The sequence below is a fragment of the Triturus cristatus genome, chromosome 4_1 (assembly GCF_964204655.1).
Source record: "Triturus cristatus chromosome 4_1, aTriCri1.1, whole genome shotgun sequence".
NCBI classification, from domain to species: domain Eukaryota; kingdom Metazoa; phylum Chordata; class Amphibia; order Caudata; family Salamandridae; genus Triturus; species Triturus cristatus.
In genome coordinates, this window is record NC_140585.1 from 299565133 (window position 1) to 299588350 (window position 23218).

General features: G+C 44.0%; 1 protein-coding gene across 1 annotated transcript in view; it reads left to right on the forward strand.

Annotated features, from left to right (window-relative positions):
- ATP6V1E1 (ATPase H+ transporting V1 subunit E1) overlaps positions 1-23218 on the forward strand; it is a 140580-nt gene that overhangs the window by 31739 nt on the left and 85623 nt on the right. Inside the window, exons 3-5 of the mRNA XM_085652168.1 lie at positions 3019-3128; positions 6261-6327; positions 15093-15182. Of these exons, the coding sequence (XP_085508294.1) occupies positions 3019-3128; positions 6261-6327; positions 15093-15182 (267 nt within the window). The remainder of the gene's footprint in view (positions 1-3018; positions 3129-6260; positions 6328-15092; positions 15183-23218) is intronic.

The following is a 23218-nucleotide window of genomic DNA, read 5'->3' on the forward strand; positions in this document are numbered from 1 at the left end:
TGTCACCCTTTGCTGAGGCCTTTATTTTAGCTGGTTATGGAACTTTGTGCACTTTACCCCTGCTAACCAGCGGTTAAGTTCCTGTGCTTCCCCTTTGAACATGGGCAAAGTGGTACACTCCTAATTGAATATTTAACTTGCCAACAAGACACCAGTTTATGGTACAAAATTTACCCAGGGCTTGGAAGTTAAATTCCAATAGTGGACTGCAGCTCCTATTGTGCCATCCACTATAGTTGCAGTGCACGCATGGCTTCAGGCCTAACATTGTAGCCTGACTGTAACAGTACAAAACTGAGCCCTGTCAAAGTAAACCATCTTGACAGGTAAGAACCTTCCTTTTTAAATATTAAAAAGTCAGCCCAATGTAGAATTGTAGCCTACAAGGCAGGGTGCATGGTATTTATTAGTAGGACGTGTAGACCTTTAAAGTTAACATGTCCATACAGTGATTAGAGCCCAAAAGCTATTTTCACTGTAGAAAGGCTGGCTGGTCGATAAAGAAATACTGGGAAGTAATATTAAATACTATACTTGTATCTCAGAAATAGTACCAGGTAGAAAACCCCCCCACTATTTTTAATAGTTATTAACAATACAGTTCAGTGCTGTTCTTTTATTAATTTTTTTTTTATATAAGAAATATTAAGAAAAAATTACTTTTAGAAAGTTGCCCTTTACCTGCCTAAACAGTCAGAGGGCTATTTAGCATACGTATTTGCCAACTTTCAATCTGTGCTCAGCCTTGAATACGTGTGCAATGCCTCACAGGAGCAAACAATAGGCTCACCTCAATGGGCAGAGAAGACTCATCTAAACTCCACAGAATATGCAGGGCAGGGGCTGTGAGCATCCTTTTTGATTCCACAGTGCCAAGGTGACAGTGACAGGTCTGTTGAGCCACTTGTAAAGCTTGAAAGGAATAAAATAGGACACCAACACAATTCTTATGGATCCTCTTTCTAGATGCTGAAGGTCCCTGCTTTTGTCCTTGTAGAAGTGTATCTCTGGGTTTGTTGTGAGTACTGCGCTTTAACTCAAACTGGAGTTTAGTGTTCGATATGGGAGGGACGCTAAAATTAGCATAATACACTCCGCCCACACCCCTAGCCCTCAGAGCCCAAGTTTAATGAGGCTAAAAACGTTTACCATCTTGGATTTGCCTGGACACATTGTATTGTGGGCCCGTTTGCAGTAAAGCAAACGGGAACTACAGCAAAAGTAGTTAGGTCAGGGCCTGAGAACTTTTACCCTATTGATTGAGAGTGTTAAGGACTCACTCCCCACAGTAGCTTATGCCAGGCATAAATGTGGCATTTTCAGACACGCACTTCAGAACACTTTCTGGTCCTATAGAAGATCAGAAGAGTATTGTACCTGCTACCTTTAACCTGAGAAGAACTCCCCCAAAGGACAACCTACCCAGGACAAAGAAGTGGACTTCAAGGACCACTTAGCTGACCTTCGGTGTGGCTACAGGGAGACAACAAGCTGCAAGAGGCCTTTTCCTGAAAGTACCCAGCTGTTCAGAAGCACCTGGATTTGCCAATGGCCTCTGCCTGGTACCTTGTGAGTCGCTAAGTGCCTCCCCTGTGCTCCTGGGGGCCTACTGTGCACTACTGTGGTTGGTTGGGAATTTTAAAAAACCAAACCAGATTGTAATATCTTTGAGGATGAACCTGGTTTGTGTACAAGCTCCATCAGTCAGCCTCAAATTGCATCTAGGTCCTAGCCTACCTAGGCCATTGACTATCATTAGCACTTTGTGGCTCTATATTTAATTAAATTGTAAGCATCCATATCTCCGGTCCACATATTGGATTTCTGTTATTTTGGTGTAATTGTGTTTTTATTAAATTGTACTTTTTTCCAGTTTTGCTTGGGATATTTATTGTTTGGGATTTTGACTTTATTACTGTTTTTGTACTGCATAACTACTTTACACATTATCCTACATTAATCATGTCTGCTCTGTGCCATAGCTACCAGGAAGTTGAGCTTAGGTTAATTTAGTGACTTTGAGGGTTCACCCTGACAACGGTTGTCATAATAGCATGAGGTGGGTAGTCACGCACCCCAAATATTAATGCAATTTCTTGCAATTATTATGTCTTTGTCCCATCAAGTCTCTGTGTTGGCCCCATCGATTAAATTAAAGGTTAGGTTACATACATACGTGTAGGCTGTTGGAGTCCCAGATTGAAAGTTGTTTTAGGCTAGTGAGGAAATCTTTATAAACTATTTGCAGTGAGTCCGTGTATGGAGCAAATGTGGTAAGAGACTAAGATGCCATCATTAGTGCAGTACTCCAGGTTCAATCTCTATTTACCTGCATGAGTTCAGTGTATGATTCCGGTGTAGCTACACTATCTCTGTATTGCGGGTATTGTAACTACAAACAAAGACCGGAGTTCTTAGAAAGAGACCAACTACATTTATGAGATGCATAAAAAAAAGTTAGACATTTGCATGGTGATACTTGGTCGCCAAGCGGTCTTTGGACCTAGTGATAATGCAAGTAACTATAATACCACACCTTTACTTTCACCTCCCTTCATGCCAGGACTGCCCAACCGTATTTGTTTCCTGTTGTTAAGCAATGCTTACACTTGATCGGCCCAACAAGATTCCTTCAAGGAAGGCATCTTCTTCACTACCTCATAACCCCCAACTGAGCAACTTGGTTCTAACTTGTTCTACATCCAAAAAACACTCCATGCACTGTAGCAGTCACTTGCAATTGTTTTAGAACTCCTGTTTTGAGCTCTAAAAAAGCAGCTATCCTCCACCCATTGTAAGAAGCATTTTAAAATAAGAAACTGTAAACACCTTGTTTAAGCTTTCATTTGTTGCTTAAATTTAGCATTGCTGCATTACCTTGGTTTTACTGTAATTTTCACAAACAGGCATTTTGAGATACCTTCTAGCTCTGGGTTTAGCTTCAACATGCTCTGCAAAATTCTGACAACTTTCCAGTGTGCGGTATTAGCTCTCCGTTTTCACTTGCTTTCTCTACAGGCAGAAGAAGAGTTTAACATTGAGAAAGGTCGTCTTGTGCAGACCCAGCGATTGAAGATCATGGAGTACTATGAAAAGAAGGAGAAGCAGATAGAACAGCAGAAAAAAATGTAAGTTAAGTTTACAGGGGAAAAACGGGGTCCTGTGGAGTGACATGGAGTATTCTTGGTTATTATTTTTTCTTATGTACAATTAGTTTTCGCACTCTGAAGACCTGTTACCTACAATAAAATGCAAAGTGGTTATTCTCATAAGTGGATGGCTTTCTTGTCTATCTCAGTTCGATGCTTCTGATTCAGTGGCTTTTCTCCTTATTTTTAGGTATAAGCTAACCAGACACCACAGCTGTCTGGTTGCAAAGAAATACTGGGCACATACTGAGAGCTTATCTAGAAATGCATTCCGCCCATTGCTTACCATTGCGATTGTGTTTTGTAACTCACATTTTCTTACATTCTATTCACTGGCTTTGGTTGTTTTAGACCGCCGAGCATGTCTTGGTCTCTCCTGTAGAGCATTGCTACTTTGCCACATCTCTGACTGGGCCCTTGTGTTCTTCCATGAGTACTTACTTTCCAGAACCTTTTTTTTTCTTTTTCATGAGGCACTCCTTGAGTGCTTGTGTTTTCAGCTGTCTTACTTGTATTCTAGTTCACAGAGCATTTGCTGCAGCTCAGTATGTTGTAATAAATGTATTGTGTTTCTTTGAAAAGGTTTCATACGTCATATGTGCACTGTTATACTTTTGGTGACAAGGATGGGTTACTATTCAACCCATCACTTCTGGCAACCCATTTGAAATTTCTGCCCACATTATGTTCAAGCAATTCTCTTTCCTCAGAGAATTATCTTTCTGCATTACTGATTCAACTTATTACTGGTGCTAAGCGTTCATCAATCGGGTATGCTTTTGACCATGCAGGAGTTCAGAAGACGAATCAGCAATAAAGAGCCCTTTATTTATATTTTTTAATCTTGGTACATTTGCTGTGCTTCCAGAGACTGAGGTTAAATGTCAGGCAATGTCTTCTGGCAAATTGCTGTTTGTTCTTTTAACAGGTAGGTTGGTGTTTACTCGTATTTTTGTGACTGCAAAATGAGAGGTTTTTGTAAAAATGAACTTTGCGACAATCTTGCTAGGTACAGGGTGTGTGAAAGAAAAGTCTGCAGGATGTCATTTTTATTCTAGTACACAATTTAAGCACCTGTAAAGTAACCAAACAAATATTTCAGAATATATGAGCAGTTAGGAATTTTAAAGTATTAAAAATTTCCTTCAAATTTAAAGAAAAAAAGTAACTTACTCTTAACAGTATTTACATTTGATATAAATTTATAAAAGGCTACTTTTTTTTTTTTTTAACTTTATTTATTTTGGTCTGTACAACATGTACAAGTGCTGCATAGTATGATATCACAGGGTACATTAGCATCATTCGGCATGGAATAAGTAGACAGTGCATTACAATCATAAACCTATAATGTCTGAAAGAGAGATGAGCGGAAAATCACAATCCTACAGTTTGCTAGCAATTACCAAGGAGGGCCATAACAACAGTAGGGACCATGTGCCAGCAATCGCGGGCGGCCACAGAAATCCCCAGCGGGGGGGGCAACTCAGCAAGAATGTCAAATAGTACCTAAGCGTGTTTGAACGAGTGTGATAGTACAGCAACTCCCACCCGGCCTGGGCATGACAGATGCCAAATCACGGAGTAATATCCCTAGTGCTGCCAACAGGAACTGTATTGTGAAGCCTGAACAAACATCCAAAGGGACGGTAGACTACGATGTGGGATGTGACAACAGATAATTCTTTAGAGGATTTTATAAAAGGCTACTTGACTTCTATATTAGAGAGCTGGAAAATGTAATTGATCTTGATGCAGAAGGAACTACTTTATTAACTGGGGCTTAAAATCTGCTTACTATGAGAGAGCGAGGTAACGACCATAGATGTATTGGAGGAACAATTTGCTATTCCACAAATAGTTTTTAAATAGCTAAAAGGACTGCAAATGGTAGGAAAATTATATTATTACTTAGAAATTTAGGATTCAAACAACTCGGTAGCAGATACATTTTTCCTTTCAAGTGGCAGATAATACAACTATTATAGATTATTCCCTTTCGTCCAGAAAGAGATCATTATCCTCAACACATTTCCAACTTCTTTATTACACACTGACAAAACTATTCAACAAGGCACATGGAGGGTAAACAGGAGAATTAGTTAGAATAGCAATTTCAAAGTCAGTGTAAAAACACAGTGGAAAAAACCTGTTATTGCAGACATATTAAGGCAGAAAGATGACCCTTCAACATTTACTGGACATTATATATCAATTTGAAAAAATCTACTAAGTAACATCTTTTATCTTTTCTTCTGTATCCAGCATTCAAGCAAAAAAGACTCGAAGAACCTCTGGGGACCAACAGCTATTGTTGAAAAAAGATAGTATAGGAGAGAGAGAGATTCACAAAAACTGTGAATCAGCATTGAAGAAAATGAACCAGTAATAAAAAAATATTATATTTTGCATTAGATTACAGGGACATGCTGATACCTGGTTCGAATTAAATTCTATAATCACTAAAAGCACTCCAATTTTGATCTGTTGTAGCTTTCTGCTCGCAGGGTTTCACACCTAGCATAACACATCACATCTTAGCTGGGAAAAATATTATCTCCAATTTATATGGAGGGGACACATCTAGCCATGAAACTTCATTAACTCCTACCCTGTCCTGGCATTGTGGCCATGCTGGGGCCAGATTTATGTTTTGATTATGGCGGATGCAAGATTAACAGATGGGCGTTTGACTGTTATCTAAAAGGGCATCGGAAAGTTTAAATTGGAAGAAGGATGAAATACATATAACATAGCATGTGTGACTAACCTGACATTGGTTGCTTTACAACTAGAGACAATTATTGCCACCTGTATTACTAGGGTAGGAAATCTGTTGTGATTATGCCCTTGCTTTGTCCCCAGTGCCGATCTTGTACAGAACAGTGGAATTATAGGAGCTATAACTGAACCATAATGCTTATATTCCGTTGTGGTCTTTCCAGTTACAGTTGACTGTTAGTCAGTGTACTTTTTGAATGCCTCGCTGTGTGGAAAATGTTTTACTGTTTTTGCTTTGTGTTATATTAGAAGAATCATTATAGAGAACTTGGGAAAGAGGATGTATCTTTGTTTTCTATTCTGATTATATTCTTTCCATGTGATTTACAGTCAAATGTCAAACTTGATGAATCAGGCAAGATTGAAAGTCCTGAAAGCCAGGGATGACCTTATCTCAGTGAGTATAAGCTGCATGCTGTCTCTATATGGCATCACATTTTAATTCCAGGGTTTGAAGTTGCATCTCCTGTCATTCTTAGTAGGACCTGCTATGAAGATAAAAAAAATAAACTATAATGTCTATCTATTTATTCTAATACCATTGATGCATTCTACCAGAAGAAAATGCTTTTAAATAAATACTTAAAAGTGCACTAACTTTTTGAACCTGTGCTCTTGCCTTGCTAGGTGAAATAGTTTACAACAATAAGTTCTAAACTTGATCTGTTCTAAAAATAGGAAATAGTGAACAGACTAAAAAATCTATAAATCCCAGTGGGTATGTATACTTTACCAGATGGGAGAAGCTGAAAGTTTGCAGAGCACGCTTTGTCATTAACTGTGTATCTTGTCATATTTTCAAGCACAGTGAAGGGCTTTTAATCTTCTTATTTCACAGCCGGTTTCATTTTGTACAGCAGGCAGTCGTGAGCGGATCTAAACTTAACACTGAAATTCTAGGTGCATGTTAACCTTGTTGAAAGGGTTTGTCTTTTATGCCGCGATTTCATTTTCTTTTCCAGTTTGCTTATTTTAGCATTAATAATTTCATCCTTCTTAGTCATTTTTATGCCTCTGTTCTTCACAGAAAATACAATAATTAGTGAAAGAAAATGGATGTGATGGCATTCTGTGAATTGAGAGTTTGGCGTTAATGTGAGTCTCTTTCTCTGGGTCGCGGGGTAGTCACTAGTCCCAGAGCAGTATTTATGATGGATATTGTCATTTACCACTGATGTCACAGTGCCTCTAGTGCTATTTTACTCAAGTTGGACAATCTGATTTCTCCTTTTTGCACTTAACTCTGTATTACGAAAGAGCACTTGGAACACATTTACCATTACATCCTAAAGTACACCCAATAAGTTAAATTTCCAATCAAAGTTGTAGCTTAGAAAAAGTATAGGTATTTGGTGTACAAATAGGAATGATAAAATGAAGAAACACGCAAACAAAAGTAGGCCCTAGTCCCTTCTGAGGGAAAGATATCACCATAAACCTAATTCTAGCACTTATGTAATCCGGTGTTATACAAATAACACGGGACCCAATGGCTAAACTTACATTATGAGTAACATTTGGATGTCCTGAGCTGCCTTCAGGAACTCTCTGGTCTTAAGTCTCCTTGTTATGGGATATGTTTGTAAAGGTCAGTCAGTAGGGAAGTGAGGCCAAGCAAAATGGTATTGCATATCTAGTTGTCCAACAATTTTTTTCTACCCCATTTTCTCTGAAGCTTTGGGTGAAAGGCTATGCTTAAGTTGGTTTGGAAGGTAATGGAGAATTTTTTTAATCCGTACTCCAAAATGAAGTTGCACCAAAGCCATACTATCCCACCCAGGTTTGTGGTAATGTTTTTAGGGTGCTATAAGCCGGGTTGCCTTAATCCCCGATGATGAGCCAATGGGGTTTCAATGTCCGAGGCAAGGAGCACATTTCAGGAGTGGGTGGTGTAAAAATCTACTCTGTCCCAAAGTTACGTGCAGTGAGAGTACTGGTGCTTGTATTGGATTAGCACCCAAAGTACGTCTTTTTGGTGTACTGAAACATTAAGAGCCAGTATCTCAAAACTGATTGAGTCCAAGATTTTCAGTTGGCAGGACGCATCCTCTCATTTGCTCTTTAGAATTGGGAAAGTGAACTTTAGGGCTGGGGTCCAACCCAGATTCCGAAACGTGCCCTCCAGGAATATCATTTTTTTCTTGGTTTTATTATTTTACACTTCTGTATAGCACATGGACATGAGAGAGATTTTGTGCTTTCAATCCGGGTGACTTTCTTTGAGCCAAGGCCCTGTTGGCCTGAGTCATCATTATCCAACCCGATGCCTTGTGCCAATATGGGGAAAAATGAAAGCAAACGGGTGATATGGGGGCAGTGTGAGTTTAGCCTGAACCCAGGTCCATGTGAATGGGGAGGAGTAGGCTAAAGGGCTGCCCCCAGCAAGCTTATAATAAAAACAAAGCAATAATTGTGGGATTTGAGACTTTTAAGCCTAGTCCTGAGTCCCCCACAGTTTCCTGGGGTCTCAGGATGTGCAAAATTATCACAGGTTTGCAAATCTTGAAGGGAAAACTAAAAAGTGTATGGTGCCCTGCAGCTGTGAATGGTCAAACCCCTACCCTTGCACACAGCCTTCAGTAGTGTACAGCATGGATTGGCTGCATACAGTGGTTAAACCCCTCTGCGCATGACCAAACCCAATTTTTGGTTGTGGTTGGTCGTAGGAAACGTTTGATAATATACCAGATCCATCAAACAAAATTACTGAAAAAAACCAAAGTGAAGTTATGGTTAACTTAGGTTCTAACACAGCATGCTATGTTTTAAAATATGATCTCAGAAATTCACCTAAAGATCCACAGTTAAAGTTCTGTTATGATTACAAATTGACCCATTACTTTTCGGTTTCAAAGGTAATGCTTAGAATCACAATCCATAACTCGCACAACAGTCCTGTATACCTTATTCACACAACAAATGCCGTGGTAATGACCTCACAAAATTCATCCTATTAAATAACATCTAAAAGCAAACTTTAATTGAATAACACATACTCAAACCAGTAAATAGTATGTCCATGATTTCTTCGTTCACAGCAGGTAAGGGTGATGTGATTTGTAATGTCACCTGTCACATCAAGGGTGAAATCATGATCTTTGCACCTGATGTGTGAATTTTGTTTTCCATGGTTGTTGTGTGAGTGTCTGAAAAGCTTCAGCGTTCCGTCCATCATCTCCTTATGTTTGCTTTGTTCGCCCTACGTTGGCATGGCATGCCCAGACGTGGGTCCCTTGCTCACTTTACCACTGGATTCAAGCTAGCCTGGCTGATGAGGGCTGGTAGCCCGAAACTGGTTCAACATACAAAATGAGAACTGGGGGGTCAGTAATAAGAGCACATGGAGAGATATACAGAGATTGAAGGATAGTTAGAATCCCACTCAGGCATTCAGAGCAGAGCAAGGATTACCATCAAATTGCTACTCGTGGTAGAGCTAAGGTATCAAGCTCTGATGATCAATGTTATCATTTGGTCATCCGCCAAGAGTAGAAGGTCAGTCCCTTGATCATAGGGATTGCCTCTATGGCAAGCTCTTATGCTCATGAACAATGCCTTGCCAGAGCCGTGCAGACATCAAAAGCAAAGAATGTGTTTGTGTGCATATTTAAAGAAATCTAATGTGATGCAGTGCAGCGAAAAAAGAAAGAATTAAAAAGATTGTGTGGAGAGACTAGTTGCTCTAGATAATATAACCCTCCTCACACCTAATAAAAATGATGCAGAACAAATAATGCAGTAATCCCAAGTAGCTGCTATTAAAGAATCATAGCAGTGATCCCTAGTAACTGCTAACAATGGGTTGACGTGTTTCAGCCTACCGGGGAATTCCCCACGGCTTTCTTCAGGACCTATAGTTTTCTAGCTACTGCATGTACAAGAACTCTCTATTCATGTGAACAATTTAGATGAGAGTAAAAGGGTTAATTAAAAAATACAACCTCACTTTGGTGCTAAACCTCCAATCGCAGGGTGCAATCATCACCTAAAAAGATATGTAATAATAAATCATAAATCATCTTATCATACACTGTGCTTCAAAATTAGTGCGACACAGAAACATTGTTATGTACACTCCGATAGTAAGCAAATGTGGCTTACCCTTCGTGATCAAGGATCAAACCTCACCTCCCTGGAACCTGTCTCAGGTTTAATGAGGCCCCGCTCTGCAGGGGAAGAAAAAAGGCAAGGCATAGATCACTAAAGCAGAAATGCTAACGACATTGTCCCAAGTACTGGGTCGTATCACATAACCTTTGACGAAGCATGCCTACAATAAGTGCATGCTATCGTGTCTAAAATCTCTAAAAGAGAAAACACTAGTTAGCGGTCTAGAAGGTCTATGTAAGTCAGACAGCGGTGAGAGCCCAAGTATACAGCATATATCAAGACAGGAGGAAAAAGAAATCAAATACGCTGTGAAAACGCGCTAACAAAGGCTCGTCTTCTGTATGCAAACTGAACAAAAGTGGGCGTAAAACATAAAAACTCAGCGGAAATGCTGGATGACATTCAGGTCCGCTGAGTAGGCACCATTGTGGAAAGAATTCTCTACGGCAAACTCGACATCGAGTCACAAATTGCAGCATGAAACTGCCGACAAATAACAGGGGAAAACCATATCGCCACAACTAACCTGTCCGTCGTTACCTCTTCACGGTGCTGAGTCAGGGGGAGAGGCACCGACTGGTCAGGGATACTGGCTTAAATGCTTTGAGAAAGCCTACTAGCGCTCGGTGGACTTCCGGCGCAAAGTTCTGGCGTCATGATGAAGATGCGTAGAGCATCGAGGTTGCCCGGTCTGCGTGAGAAACGTCACGGCGTAGAACTACACCGCGACGTCACACGCTCCTCAACTGTAGTTCGAACTGGCAAATGTTAACAGAGGAGTAATGCTACGGCTGTTATACCCAATTCACATAAATATCGTGAATTATGAACTAAAAAACAATGCCGCAATGTAGGTGTAGGAATGCCGATGGCCTGACACGAGGTATATATGGAGACCAGGCAGCATATGAGATATTGTAAGGTCCTGTTTTAATAGTAACAAGCCATAGGGTACAGGATTTCCTCAGTTTTTAACAAAAAATGAACTGAATGAGCAAACATGGGCAGCCACAAGTTAGCACCACAGGTTCAGGGCTGAGCCAGTGTAGTTCTGCTATCGCTCCTTCTCTTCTCTGATGGTTGCAATGACCTTCTTGCCCCCTTCTCTGGTTCTTCTCTCTCTTCGTAGGGGAAACTCCAAAACCCGGGCAGCCCCAAGGGAAAGAAAGAAACGCTCTGGTTAGGTTCTCCTCACTTCTACTATTTGTCTGTGCCACCGCCACCAAACGTCGTGGGAGGGGAAAAGGAAAAGTAGGGATCAGGAAGGGACGGTAGTGTGAGAGGGGTGAGGGGTTCCGATTCTCCTCAGAGTGTGACTGTGTTGCGCTTTACTATTTACAAACACCCTTTAAGGGGCACTTGCCTGTGGCCACGACCCGGGAACCGGGCCGTGGCAGCTGGACCCGGGGCGTCCTCTCCCTCTCTCGGGCTGCCGGGCTTGTGCGCAGTGTACGCTTCCTTCCTTGAGGGCACGGCTTCCGGGGTTCCCCCGTCTGCTTCACTGGTCGTCACAGGTCCCGTTCTTCTCCGAGTGTCGTCGCTGACGTCTCCGCTGGTCGTCCGTGGCTCCGTTGTTCTCTCTCCCTGGTTCCGCTCTTCCTCCGCGCTGTCCTGGAACAACCCCTTCCGGGTACCGCCCTCCTTATATTCTATTGGCTGAAGTGTGCTGACGGTGCGTGTTCCGAGCGCAACTAGACCGCAAGCTGTTTCCGGCATTTCCTGATCGTCGTAGTCCGTTTCGCCCACCTTCCGCCTGGCTGCGTCGTCCTCCTCACAGTAGGTATATCATCACCCATGTGCAAATTTTGACAAACTTACAAGAGTCGGTCAAACCAAATGACAAAACCAATTAGCAGTCATGTACGGTATGAAAACAGTAAGCTCCTGTTCTATAGCATTCCAAGTTGTTGTAGTGTACTCATGGCTAACAGATTGCAATCTATAAAGGCCAAAGTGAAAAATGACAAAGAGTATAAAGAATACCAAATAGTAGAGAATAAGCATACCCTCATCCTCTCCATCAAATTGATTGATCAAAATCCATGTATACTTCTCGATCTTATTGGTCTAGACCTCTAGGATGCGTAGGGCATGTTAATGCATCACAGCCATATACAGTGAGAATCCACCGAGAGGCTTAACCTCGATCTGAGTAAAACCAGTAGTGCAGTCGTATCTGAGTAGGAAGTAGTGAATCCCAGCTACAAACTCACCCAGGGTATATCGTCATTCAGGCCGAGAGTATCACTGTGGAGCTTGTGTACCCATCTTTGCTCCTTTATAAACAAGTATCTGGAAATGTCACTAACATGTGATGGTATATTGGGTTTTTCCAGGACTGTCCATTTGAAATCCTCTGGGCCATGATTCTGTTCTGAGAAGTGTCTCATAAGTCTCGTAGTTAGCTTCTTGCACCTAAAGGTGCTTTTGTGTTCTAACATGCATGCGTTGACTTTACGGGTTGTCATCCCAACATAGTTTATCTGGCACGAACATGTGATTAAATAAATCATATTGCTGCTGTTACAGTTGGTAAACTGATATTGTACCCATGGTTTAATGGTTCCTATCTCAACAGACGTGGTATGTGAGGTCTGTGGGCATATGGAACAATCGCCACAGGGATGATGACCTGTTACTGCTGGTAACCCCCAAAGCGTGCCTAACGGCCTCGTCGGTAGTGTTTTAGGGCGTGTGTGAACCAGTCTGTCTCTGATATTACTGGCTCTTTTGAATGCAAATAATGGCAATGCAATCTTTTCTTTGCAGCAATTCAGAAGACGCCAGTGGTTACGAATGCTCTTCTGAATCTGATTAGATAATGTACTAAATTTATGTACAAAAGTCAGCCTGTCCAAGGGTGATTTCTCCACCGGTGGCTCGAGTAGGGCCTCCCGGTGGTTTTTAGTGGCCCTTTTGAGAGCTCTTCTCACTAGTCTGCGAGGATAATGCCTCTCTAAAAGTTGTGTTGTCAGAGCTTTTGTATGTCTGTCAAAACACTCGGAGGTAGAACAATTTCTCCGGACACGGAGGAATTGTCCATAGGGTAAATTATCTCTCAGTGCTTTTGGATGTTGGCTGTCATATCTTAGTAGTGAGTTACGCGCCATAGGTTTGCGGTAAATCTCACTCTCAAGGCCCTGTGGTGTAACAAAGATTGACAGATCAAGAAAAGCCAGCCTCGTCTTACTGATCTCAACGGTAAACTTCAGAAAATCATTCTGTGTATTTAGCCAGTGATGGAAAGCAAGGATAGATTCATGATCGCCACGCCAAATAACTAACACATCATCGATGTAACACTTCCACAAGCGAATTGATGCAAAAAAGGGGTTAGTGGGAGCTAGAACATGTTCCTGTTTAAACGCGTGGACATACAAATTCGCCAAACTCGACGCAAAGACACTCCCCATGCTATGTCCCTGATATTTGCAAGTATAAGGATTCTTCATACTTGAAATAATTTTCCTTCATTGCCAGTCGGGCGAGCGCCATGATGAAATGTACCGGTGTGATGGATTTCAGATCATTCGCTTCCAAAATTGACATAACAGTCTCCAAGGTTTCATCTTGGGGAATAGAGGTATAAAGAGAGCCCGAAACTGGTCCCAGGATGCTTGTTTCCAGTCTATGGAAGACATGGCTTGGCACTTCGGGCTGGACTGTTCCCATGAGGCACAGGGTCGAGACTGATTTGCATATAGCTGTGTCTGAACTGGGGTGGCGAAGTGAGCTAAAGAACGATGATGGATTCAACCCAGATCTGTGACTGGGGGTGGGTGTCGGAAAAGTTTCAGTGTTCCGTCCATCATCTCCTTGTACTTGCGTTGTAATAATTTAGTCAACTGAAAAAAATGCAAAAATTATTTGCTTCCAAATTACAGCTGTCCAATTGATTATGGTCATTGTAAGGAAGTATCCTCTAATTATCTAAAACCAGGCCTTTCAGCTACCCCTATTTCAAAGCTAGAATTTCTTTCCTAATGATTGCATTGGAACAAAATTTCTGTTAAGGGAGTCTTTGTTCACGGAAGACAGAAGGTAAACTATCTTGCCATGCTGCAGGTTTAATAACCACATTCTCCAATTCTCCAGCATTAGATCGTCTATGACAAGTTTTCCTTGGAGAATACTTTTTTCGAAGCTTTATTGTTCTTTATTACTGATTGATCTTCCTTATAATGTTTAGTGCCATGCCTTTCTTGTTTAAGTGACGCGGTGGCTGCAGGCGCTGTATCAAATAAGTCCAGTTTAGGAAACTGTATAAGTTTCTTCTCCTGCGCTGCTCTGCTCTCTTTAGCTATAAGAAATAAGGCCAATCTCCTTTCTCTGTCCTTAAGAGTCTTAGTAGTGAAAGTCTTGTATTTATAAGTTCTTAATGCCTTATGACTTGGGTAAAGGCAATAAATACACACAGGATGAAAAAGGTTTGAAAAGAGTTTTCTTCTCTGTCAGTCATGACAGTTAGTGACACTTAGCGGTCTGATTTTTAAAAAAAAAAAAAAAAAGAAAAAAAAGAAAAGAGCTCCCTGAGCCAGGAAAGCCCAAATTTACCCTAAAAATAACTCATGATCCTTCCGTGCTGAACATAGGGCTGATTCAAATCCATGGCAGATCAAAAAAGTAAAAGCTTTAGGTTTACTTAAAAATTTGAGCAGAGGTCTGCCAGGGGATGCCCTCCCACGATGTGCAGTAGAAATCTGAGCTATGTGGACGTGCTACTAAATAGATGATGTTGTTTCAGACCTATAGCCGTTTTAACACTGCATACTGCTATTTTAGTGTACTGGGGATTCACAGTCTGACGAAGGGGAATGATACAGGAATGTGAATATATAAAAGATACAAACGTTCGAGAACTGGTGTTACAGGTTAGTAACTAACTAGAGGTGTGTGTTTTTTGTGTGTGTTTGGATTATAATCACTATCTGCATTGGTTTTCTCCGATAATTGCAAAGTCTTGTTTGATCTGAGTGCAAGAGGCACATGACTGAAAGGCAACCCAGATGTTTGTTTTTCATTGGTTTTTCTTTTGGTCATTTTCTGTCCCAGGATTTATTGAATGAAGCTAAACAAAGGCTAGCTAAAATAGTGAAGGATGGCGCCAGGTACCAATCACTGATGGATGGATTAGTTATGCAGGTATGTTTTAATTGAATTATTTATCACAAAATATGAGACTACATGAATGCAATTCAGACAGCCTGGCCAGTTCAAGGCTTACCCCTATGCTAATGTCTGTAAAGTCGTTATTGCATTTAGTAGACTGAAACACAGTGGCTATTGTTCATAAAGTGATTTATAAAGAAAATGTAATTAGCCGTCATTGTACTGTAATTGATTTCATATAGCTCTTTATGACCCTGACTAGGTTCTGAAGTACACTATTAGACTCTGAGCAAGCATCACCTCACAGAATGTTTAGTTAAAGGGAGGTTAGGTTACTGTGTATAAGAGAAGGCAGTCCTCCCATCGTCGAGTAACCATGCAATTAGCCAGTATGAGGGCCAAGTCGAGGTAGCGTACACTTACCCTGTCCTTGGTTGAGCATGCGTAATGCCCCAGTGCGCAAGCATCCCAGCGGTGCAAAGCGGCCAAGCCAATGGTCTGGGCCAGCTGTGTAGTAACAGCCACCCACTACTGACACAGGGATTGGCAGGTCCACAACATATGTAGAAAGTCAGCACTCTGTGCCTGGCAGCGAGGGCACAGGACTCCTGCACCAAGAAGGAGTCTTGTGTGGTGTGAAATGACTGTGGTACCCGTTCAAGCCACCAGGGAGGGCACTCGGAAGCTGTGTCTTCCAACTGCTCTGCACTAACCAGCAACTCGCCAATTGTAGCTGTGCTGCCAAATAATAATGTTCAAAACTTGGGGCTCCAAGCCCTCCCTTGTCCGTGGGCAATTTCAATTTCGCAAGAGCAGCACAGCTGCAACCAGTCTGCCAAATGAGTTTGCCCAGTAGGGTGTCCAGTGAGTGACAGAATTTTGCTAGTAACAGGAGGGGGAGAATGGTAAAGTATAAAGGGAGGCACGGAAGCTTGATCATATTGGATACGGCTATTTGGCCTGCCACCAAAAGCAGGGGCCTCTGCCATAATACCATCTTATTCCAGGGGGTTGAGACCGCCCTAGTGACATTGCCATCCAGCAGGTCAGCTGCATCATGATTAATCTGAATCCCCAAGTACCTGAAGGTCTGGGCTTGCCAGGTGAGCGCCCCTGCCTTGATATCCTGCCGCTCTATCCAGTGCTCCGGGACTCGGAGGGAAGCCTATACAGGAAGTATTTTGGTGTTGTGCCTGAACATTGGCCTGCACTTTACTTGAACTTGGCAATCCTGTACCTGCTGGTATTCTTAGACTGGAGTGCAGTGGAGTGGGAGATAGATGTGCATGAGGTTCTGCTTCCCATCCCTGATTGGACAAAGTCTGGTTCTTGAGTGTGTTTGGTCCAGAATCATCTGATGGAGGAAGGCTCTGATGACTTGGAGCAATTGATCCTTCAGCGCCTTCAGGAGTAACTGGACATGAGACGCAAGACAAAGTCTCTTTATCCATCCCCACACTGGCAAGATCTCCACAAGACTGCCTCGCCGGTAGAGACCTTGCCTCTGAAGCAAAAACCCCACCTTTGAGGAGAAACTTGCCTTGGAGCCTTCCCTGTTTCCCAAATACAAGAAACGCAAGGGCAGGGGCACAAGCCATATTCCATTTGTTCCTCAACTTCCACCTCTTGCATTCCCTCCATGAGGGCGACAATTTCCTTGTGGAGACTGTGTCTGAATCAGACCAGACTGTCCAACTTCAGGTAGTGCTCAAGGGGATGCTAAAGTCAGGTACATTGAAGAAGTCAGTCAATGCCTGGGTGGTAACACCTAGGTGGACAAAAAATAGAAGCCCTCCCCAATGACCCGCATTCATTAGTGGTCGGGTTATCTCCGATTCCTCAATGGTCCACACTGAGCATTTGTGCACTAACTCTCAGGGCACGGTTTATACTCCCCCCCCCCCCCCCCCCCCCCCCCCCCCACCTGAAAAAGAGTAAGAAGGTTGATGCCACAAGGAAGAGGGTAGCAGTAGGAGCCACCACCCACCTAAGAATTGCAAGCTTAGTCGGCATGCTCTCTAGCTACAACACAGTAAGCGGAGATGAAATGCAAGACCTCATTAATCACCTGCCTGGCGAGTTTAAGCAGAGGAGTGAGGAGTTAGTGGCAGAGAGTAAAAACATGTTCGAGGCATATGAGCTGCAGATCACACACTGAGGATAAGATCGCCATCTGGTGTTGGGCTCGGATGATTGCAGGTTGTTGTTGTCTTCGGAAGAAGCCTTTGGTCACAAGGTTGGTGACTCCTCCCCTGGACAACAGTGCGCATGGGCATCCACTCCATCGTCAGATTGTTTTTTTCCGCCATTGGGTTCGGATGAACTTTTTTCCGCTCCAGCAGAAAACTTTTAGCAATCGATTTAACTCCTTAATCTTCATTCATCGACGTCGACATCAACTCGGACCGGTTCCGGAAGCGGCTGATGGACAGGACACCCTTCAAAAAATGCCCCCAGTGTGGAGCGAAGTTCCCCCACAGTGACCACCACGAGGTTTGTAACCCCTGCCTGTCGCCGGAACACAACGAATCCACCTGTCCAGCTTGTGCCGCTTTCCGTTCGAAGAAGACCCTCCGGGACCGAAGAGCTCGACGCCATATTATGGCCAAACCAGCTCCAGAACCGGACGACATCTTTGCTCAAGATGTTCCCGAAGATGACACCGAAGATCTCGATCGTGTCCGAAGCCGACGATTCCGATGACCTCATCACTCCAGGGCAGCGTGTGAGTACCACCCCCCCTGCCCCTGTCCCATCCAAAAAAGCATTGGTCAAGACTCCGCCAGCTGGGCCCAGTCGCGACCGAAAATCCTCTTCAGAAGCCCCGCCCCCGGGCCCGGCTCCGAAGACATCTAAGCCTGTAGGTGGCTCGGGCTCGAGCAAACCTCATCTGATTGTGCCTTTAACACCCTCGGCAGCGAAAAAACCACTATCGGCACCGAAACAGGCTTCAAGACCGAAATCTCCTTCGGCTCCGAAACGTTCCTCGGCACCGAAGTCTCCACCGGTGCCGAAACTGTCTTCGACATCGATGCCTAAAAGTCCCTCGGCACCGAAACATACATCGGCACCGAAAACTCCATCGGCACCGAAAACTCCATCGGCTCCGAAAAATCCATCGGACCCGAAACATCCTTCGGCACCGAAAACATCGGCACCGAAAACTACGTCCACACCGAAAAAGGCTCATAAAGACCCGAAGCGGACATCGCCGCCACCACCTTCGGAGCCAGATGAACTTTTTCGACCAGATCCTACTCAAAAGCGGATCTACATCAATCCTGAAACTGGACATGTGACTGCCGTCCCATATAAAAAGCGGAAGCTGGACATTACACCTCCTCCAGCTCCCATACGGAAAAAGGACTGTGCCACTTCACCACTTCGTCCTTCCTCTCCTGTAATACCTTCTAACCCGTCCCCCCCCTCCTCCTCCTGCTTCTCCTTTACCTTTACCTTTACCATCTCCCTATCATTCACCTCCTCCACAGGATGATCATGATGACTTAGGGGGAGGGGCGGACCCTGATTTGTTTAATGATCCTGTTGATCCAAACGACCCGTTTACATTCCCTGACACAGCACCAGTAGATGACTGGTCTTATCCAATGCCTGACATGCCTGACCCCACTACCTACCCCTCCAAGCCCTCCCCTCCTGATGACCATTTAGGGTTTGGCCAACTAATAAATAGGGCAGCAACATTCCATGGTGTCACTAGGCACACGGACCCCCTTGAGGATTTTCTCCTCGATACCTTTGAGCAGTCACAAAAAAACTGTTCATATACTTCCCATGATTAAAGGGGTTATAAAGCATGCCACTGATGTCTTTAAAGACCCTGTTCGAGCGAGGGTTCTCAACCCCCGCATCGAAAAAAAGTACCGACCAGCCCCGCAGGACCCTGCATACATTAAAGCCCAGCTCCCTTTAGACTCCTTGGTCGTATCAAATGCCAGGAAGCGCGTTAACTCACAGACAACTGGAGAAACTCCCCCCCCCCCAGACAAGGAGTCTAAGCTTTTAGAGGCCTCAGGCAAACGAGTCGCCGCACAGGCGGCGAACCACTGGCGTATTGCCAATACCCAGGCCCTGTTAGCCCGGTATGACAGGGCACATTATGACCAACTTGAGGACCTTATGCAACATCTGCCTGAACCCTTTAAGTCCCAGGCCACTGACCTCATTCAAGAAGGCAAATTAATATCTAATGCCTCCATTAAATGCGCCTTAGATGCGGCAGACACTGCTTCTAGGGCGGTCAATACTAGCGTCTTACTCAGACGACATGCCTGGCTCCGTATTTCCGGATTTAAACCGGAGGTTCAAACCGCAATTCTAGCTCAACCTTTCAACCAAGAGCAGTTCTTTGGCCCTGCAGTTGATACTGCATTAGAAAAAATGAAGAAGGACAATGAAACTGCCAAGTCTATGGGAGCACTGCAGTCTCCTCAAAACCGGGGTTTCTTTCGTCGCTCCTTTTATAGAGGAGGCTCCAAAAACACATCAACTGAGACCACATCCACCTTTAAAAATTCTGGACAAACATCCCCTAACAGAGGTTATTTCCGGGGAGGTTATAGGGGAAACCATAACAAAGGTCGAGGGCGGGGCAACAACAACAACACCCGCACCTCCCCAGCCACCAAACAGTGACTTGCCACCACTCCCCCCAGACCATTCCACTCCGGTCGGGGGGCGGCTCCAACAATTCCTACCTGTCTGGACTTCCATCACCACAGACAGATGGGTAAGACAAATTATCCAGTCTGGCTACTGCCTAGAACTCCTACAATCCCCCCCAAACATACCACCCAAACAACGTCCAATGTCCTCACATCATCTCTCTCTCCTCAAACAAGAAGTTCAATCCCTGTTACAAAAACATGCGTTAGAACCAGTCCCCCTTCAACATCAGGGAACCGGGGTGTATTCTCTATACTTCCTCATTCCCAAAAAGGACAAAACATTACGGCCCATACTGGATCTCAGAATGCTAAACCAGTATATACATTCAGATCATTTTCATATGACCACCTTCCAACAAGTCCTCCCACTGTTACAACAGGGAGACTTCCTTGCCACATTGGACCTCAAGGACGCGTACTTTCACATCCCTATGCATCCCGCTCACAGAAAATATCTACGATTTGTGGTAGATGGGCAACACTATCAATTCACAGTTCTCCCATTCGGAGTAACAACAGCACCCAGAGTGTTCACCAAGTGCTTAGCAGTCGTGGCAGCGCACCTCAGAAGACAGCAGATCCATGTCTTCCCCTATCTGGACGATTGGCTCATAAAAGCCAATACTCACCAAAAATGCGTTCTCCACACTCATCGCACCATTCAAACTCTCCACAATTTGGGGTTCACTATCAACTACCCCAAATCCCATCTACAACCTTCCCACTTACATCAGTATCTAGGAGCAACCATAGATACATCCAAAGCCATTGCTTATCCCAGCACTGCCAGGATAGCCAGTATACAAAATCTCATCTCTCAATTTCAAACTCATCCATCTCTTCCAGCAAGAGTGTTCATGCAGCTCCTAGGCATGATGGCGTCCTGCATCTCCATAGTCCCACACGCACGACTTCAGATGCGTCCCTTACAGGAATGTCTAGCACAACAGTGGAACCAAGCTCACGGACAACTTACCGATCTGGTGTTGGAGGACAGTCGCTCGCTTCGCTCACTGAAATGGTGGAACACCATCAACCTGTCCAAAGGACGACCGTTCTTAGAGCCTCTTCCACAAGTTGTGCTAACTACCGACGCATCTCACAGGGTGGGGAGCCCATCTCCTTCACCATACCACTCAGGGCAGATGGACCAGTCAACAGAAACTGCTCCACATCAACCACCTGGAACTCTTAGCAGTGTTCCTAGCACTAAAATCCTTTCAAGTTCACCTAAAGAACAAAACTGTCCTCATACGCACAGACAACATGACGACAATGTATTACATACAGAAACAGGGAGGGACACACTCTCTCCAACTGTCCCAACTGGCACAGCAAATCTGGAGATGGGCAATTCCCCAAAACATCTACCTGTTAGCAGAACATCTCCCAGGCATCCACAATCAAGTGGCCGACCTCCTAAGTCGCCACACACAACAGATCCACGAATGGGAACTACACCCCAAGGTTCTACTCCCCTTCTTCCAAAAGTGGGGACAACCAGACATAGACCTGTTCGCCACTCCCGAAAACACAAAATGCCCAACCTTTGCCGCCAGGTTTCCACACCCACAGTCGAAGGGCAATGCCCTATGGATGAACTGGTCAGGCAGATTTGCGTACGCTTTTCCGCCTCTCCCACTAATTCCATTTGTGGTACGCAAACTGAAACAACAGTCACTAACACTAATACTAGTGGCTCCCACTTGGGCACGTCAACCGTGGTTCACCACACTTCTGGAACTATCTTTAGTTCCACATCAAAGGCTACGCCTCTCCCCGGATCTATTAACCCAGAACCATGGAGAAATCCGACACCCAGATCCTCAAACACTGAACCTAGCGATCTGGCTCCTGAGGTCTTAGAGTTCGGTTACCTCAATCTGCCTCCAGACTGTATGAATATCATAAAGGAAGCCAGACGCCCTACTACTAGAGCGTGTTATGCCGCTAAATGGAAACTATTTGCCATCTACTGCGCTAATAATGACATACATCCATTGGATGCTTCCATCCAAAACATCATTTGCTATCTACTACACTTGCAAAGATGCAATCTAGCGTATTCCTCTATACGTTTACACCCAGCAGCCTTGGCAGCCTACTTGCAAAATAGGCAACACCTGTCCCTTTTTAAGGTACCAGCCATCAAAGCGTTTATGGAAGGTCTCAAAAGAATTCTTCCCCCAAGATTGCCACCTGCCCCAGTGTGGAATCTCAATGTGGTTCTAACAAGACTCATGGGTCCCCCATTTGAACCTATGCACAAATGTGAATTGCAATTCCTAACATGGAAGGTAGCTTTCCTTATCGCAATCACTTCCCTACGCAGAGTAAGTGAAATACAAGCCCTTACACTAGAGAAACCTTTCTTACAACTACACCGTAACAAAGTGGTTCTTAGGACAAACCCTAAATTTCTTCCAAAAGTGATTTCCCCTTTCCACCTTAACCAATCAGTAGAGCTACCGGTCTTTTTCCCAAACCCAGACTCCGTAGCTGAAAGGGCCCTACATACCTTAGATGTCAAAAGAGCCTTGCTTTATTACATCGACAGGACAAAACCCTTTCGAAAGACAAAACAACTCTTTGTTGCTTTCGCACCACCACATAAAGGCAACCCGATCTCCAAATCAGGTATAGCCCGATGGATAGTTAAATGCATCCAAATATGCTACCTAAAGGCTAAACGTACACTTACAGTTCCCCCTAGGGCGCACTCCACGCGTAAAATAGGGGCTTCTATGGCCTTCTTAGGTAACATTCCCTTAGACATTTGCAAGGCAGCCACGTGGTCTACCACGCATACCTTCACTAAACACTATTGTGTTGACGTGCAGGCCAAACAACAGGCCTCCGTGGGCCAGGCTGTCCTAAAAACTTTATTTCAAGCTGCTGCAACGGATACAGGCGACCACCGCTAAGGGGAAGCACTGCTGTATAATCTATCCTCAGTGTGTGATCTGCAGCTCATATGCCTCGAACGGAATATGCTACTTACCAGTATGCATCTGTTCTTGGCATGTAGAGCTGCAGAGTCACACACGCCCGCCCGCCTCCCAGGGACCTGTATCTGTTCCAGCATCCGTCTTGCTTAGACATTACACATGGACATCCTTTCTTTCATTTCTATACACCATCTTTTCCCATCATGGCGAAAAAACAATCTGACGATGGAGTGGATGCCCATGCGCACTGTTGTCCAGGGGAGGAGTCACCAACCTTGTGACCAAAGGCTTCTTCCGAAGACAACAACAACCTGCAATCATCCGAGCCCAACACCAGATGGGGATCTTATCCTCAGTGTGTGACTCTGCAGCTCTACATGCCAAGAACAGATGCATACTGGTAAGTAGCATATTCCTTCAAATGCCACTATCT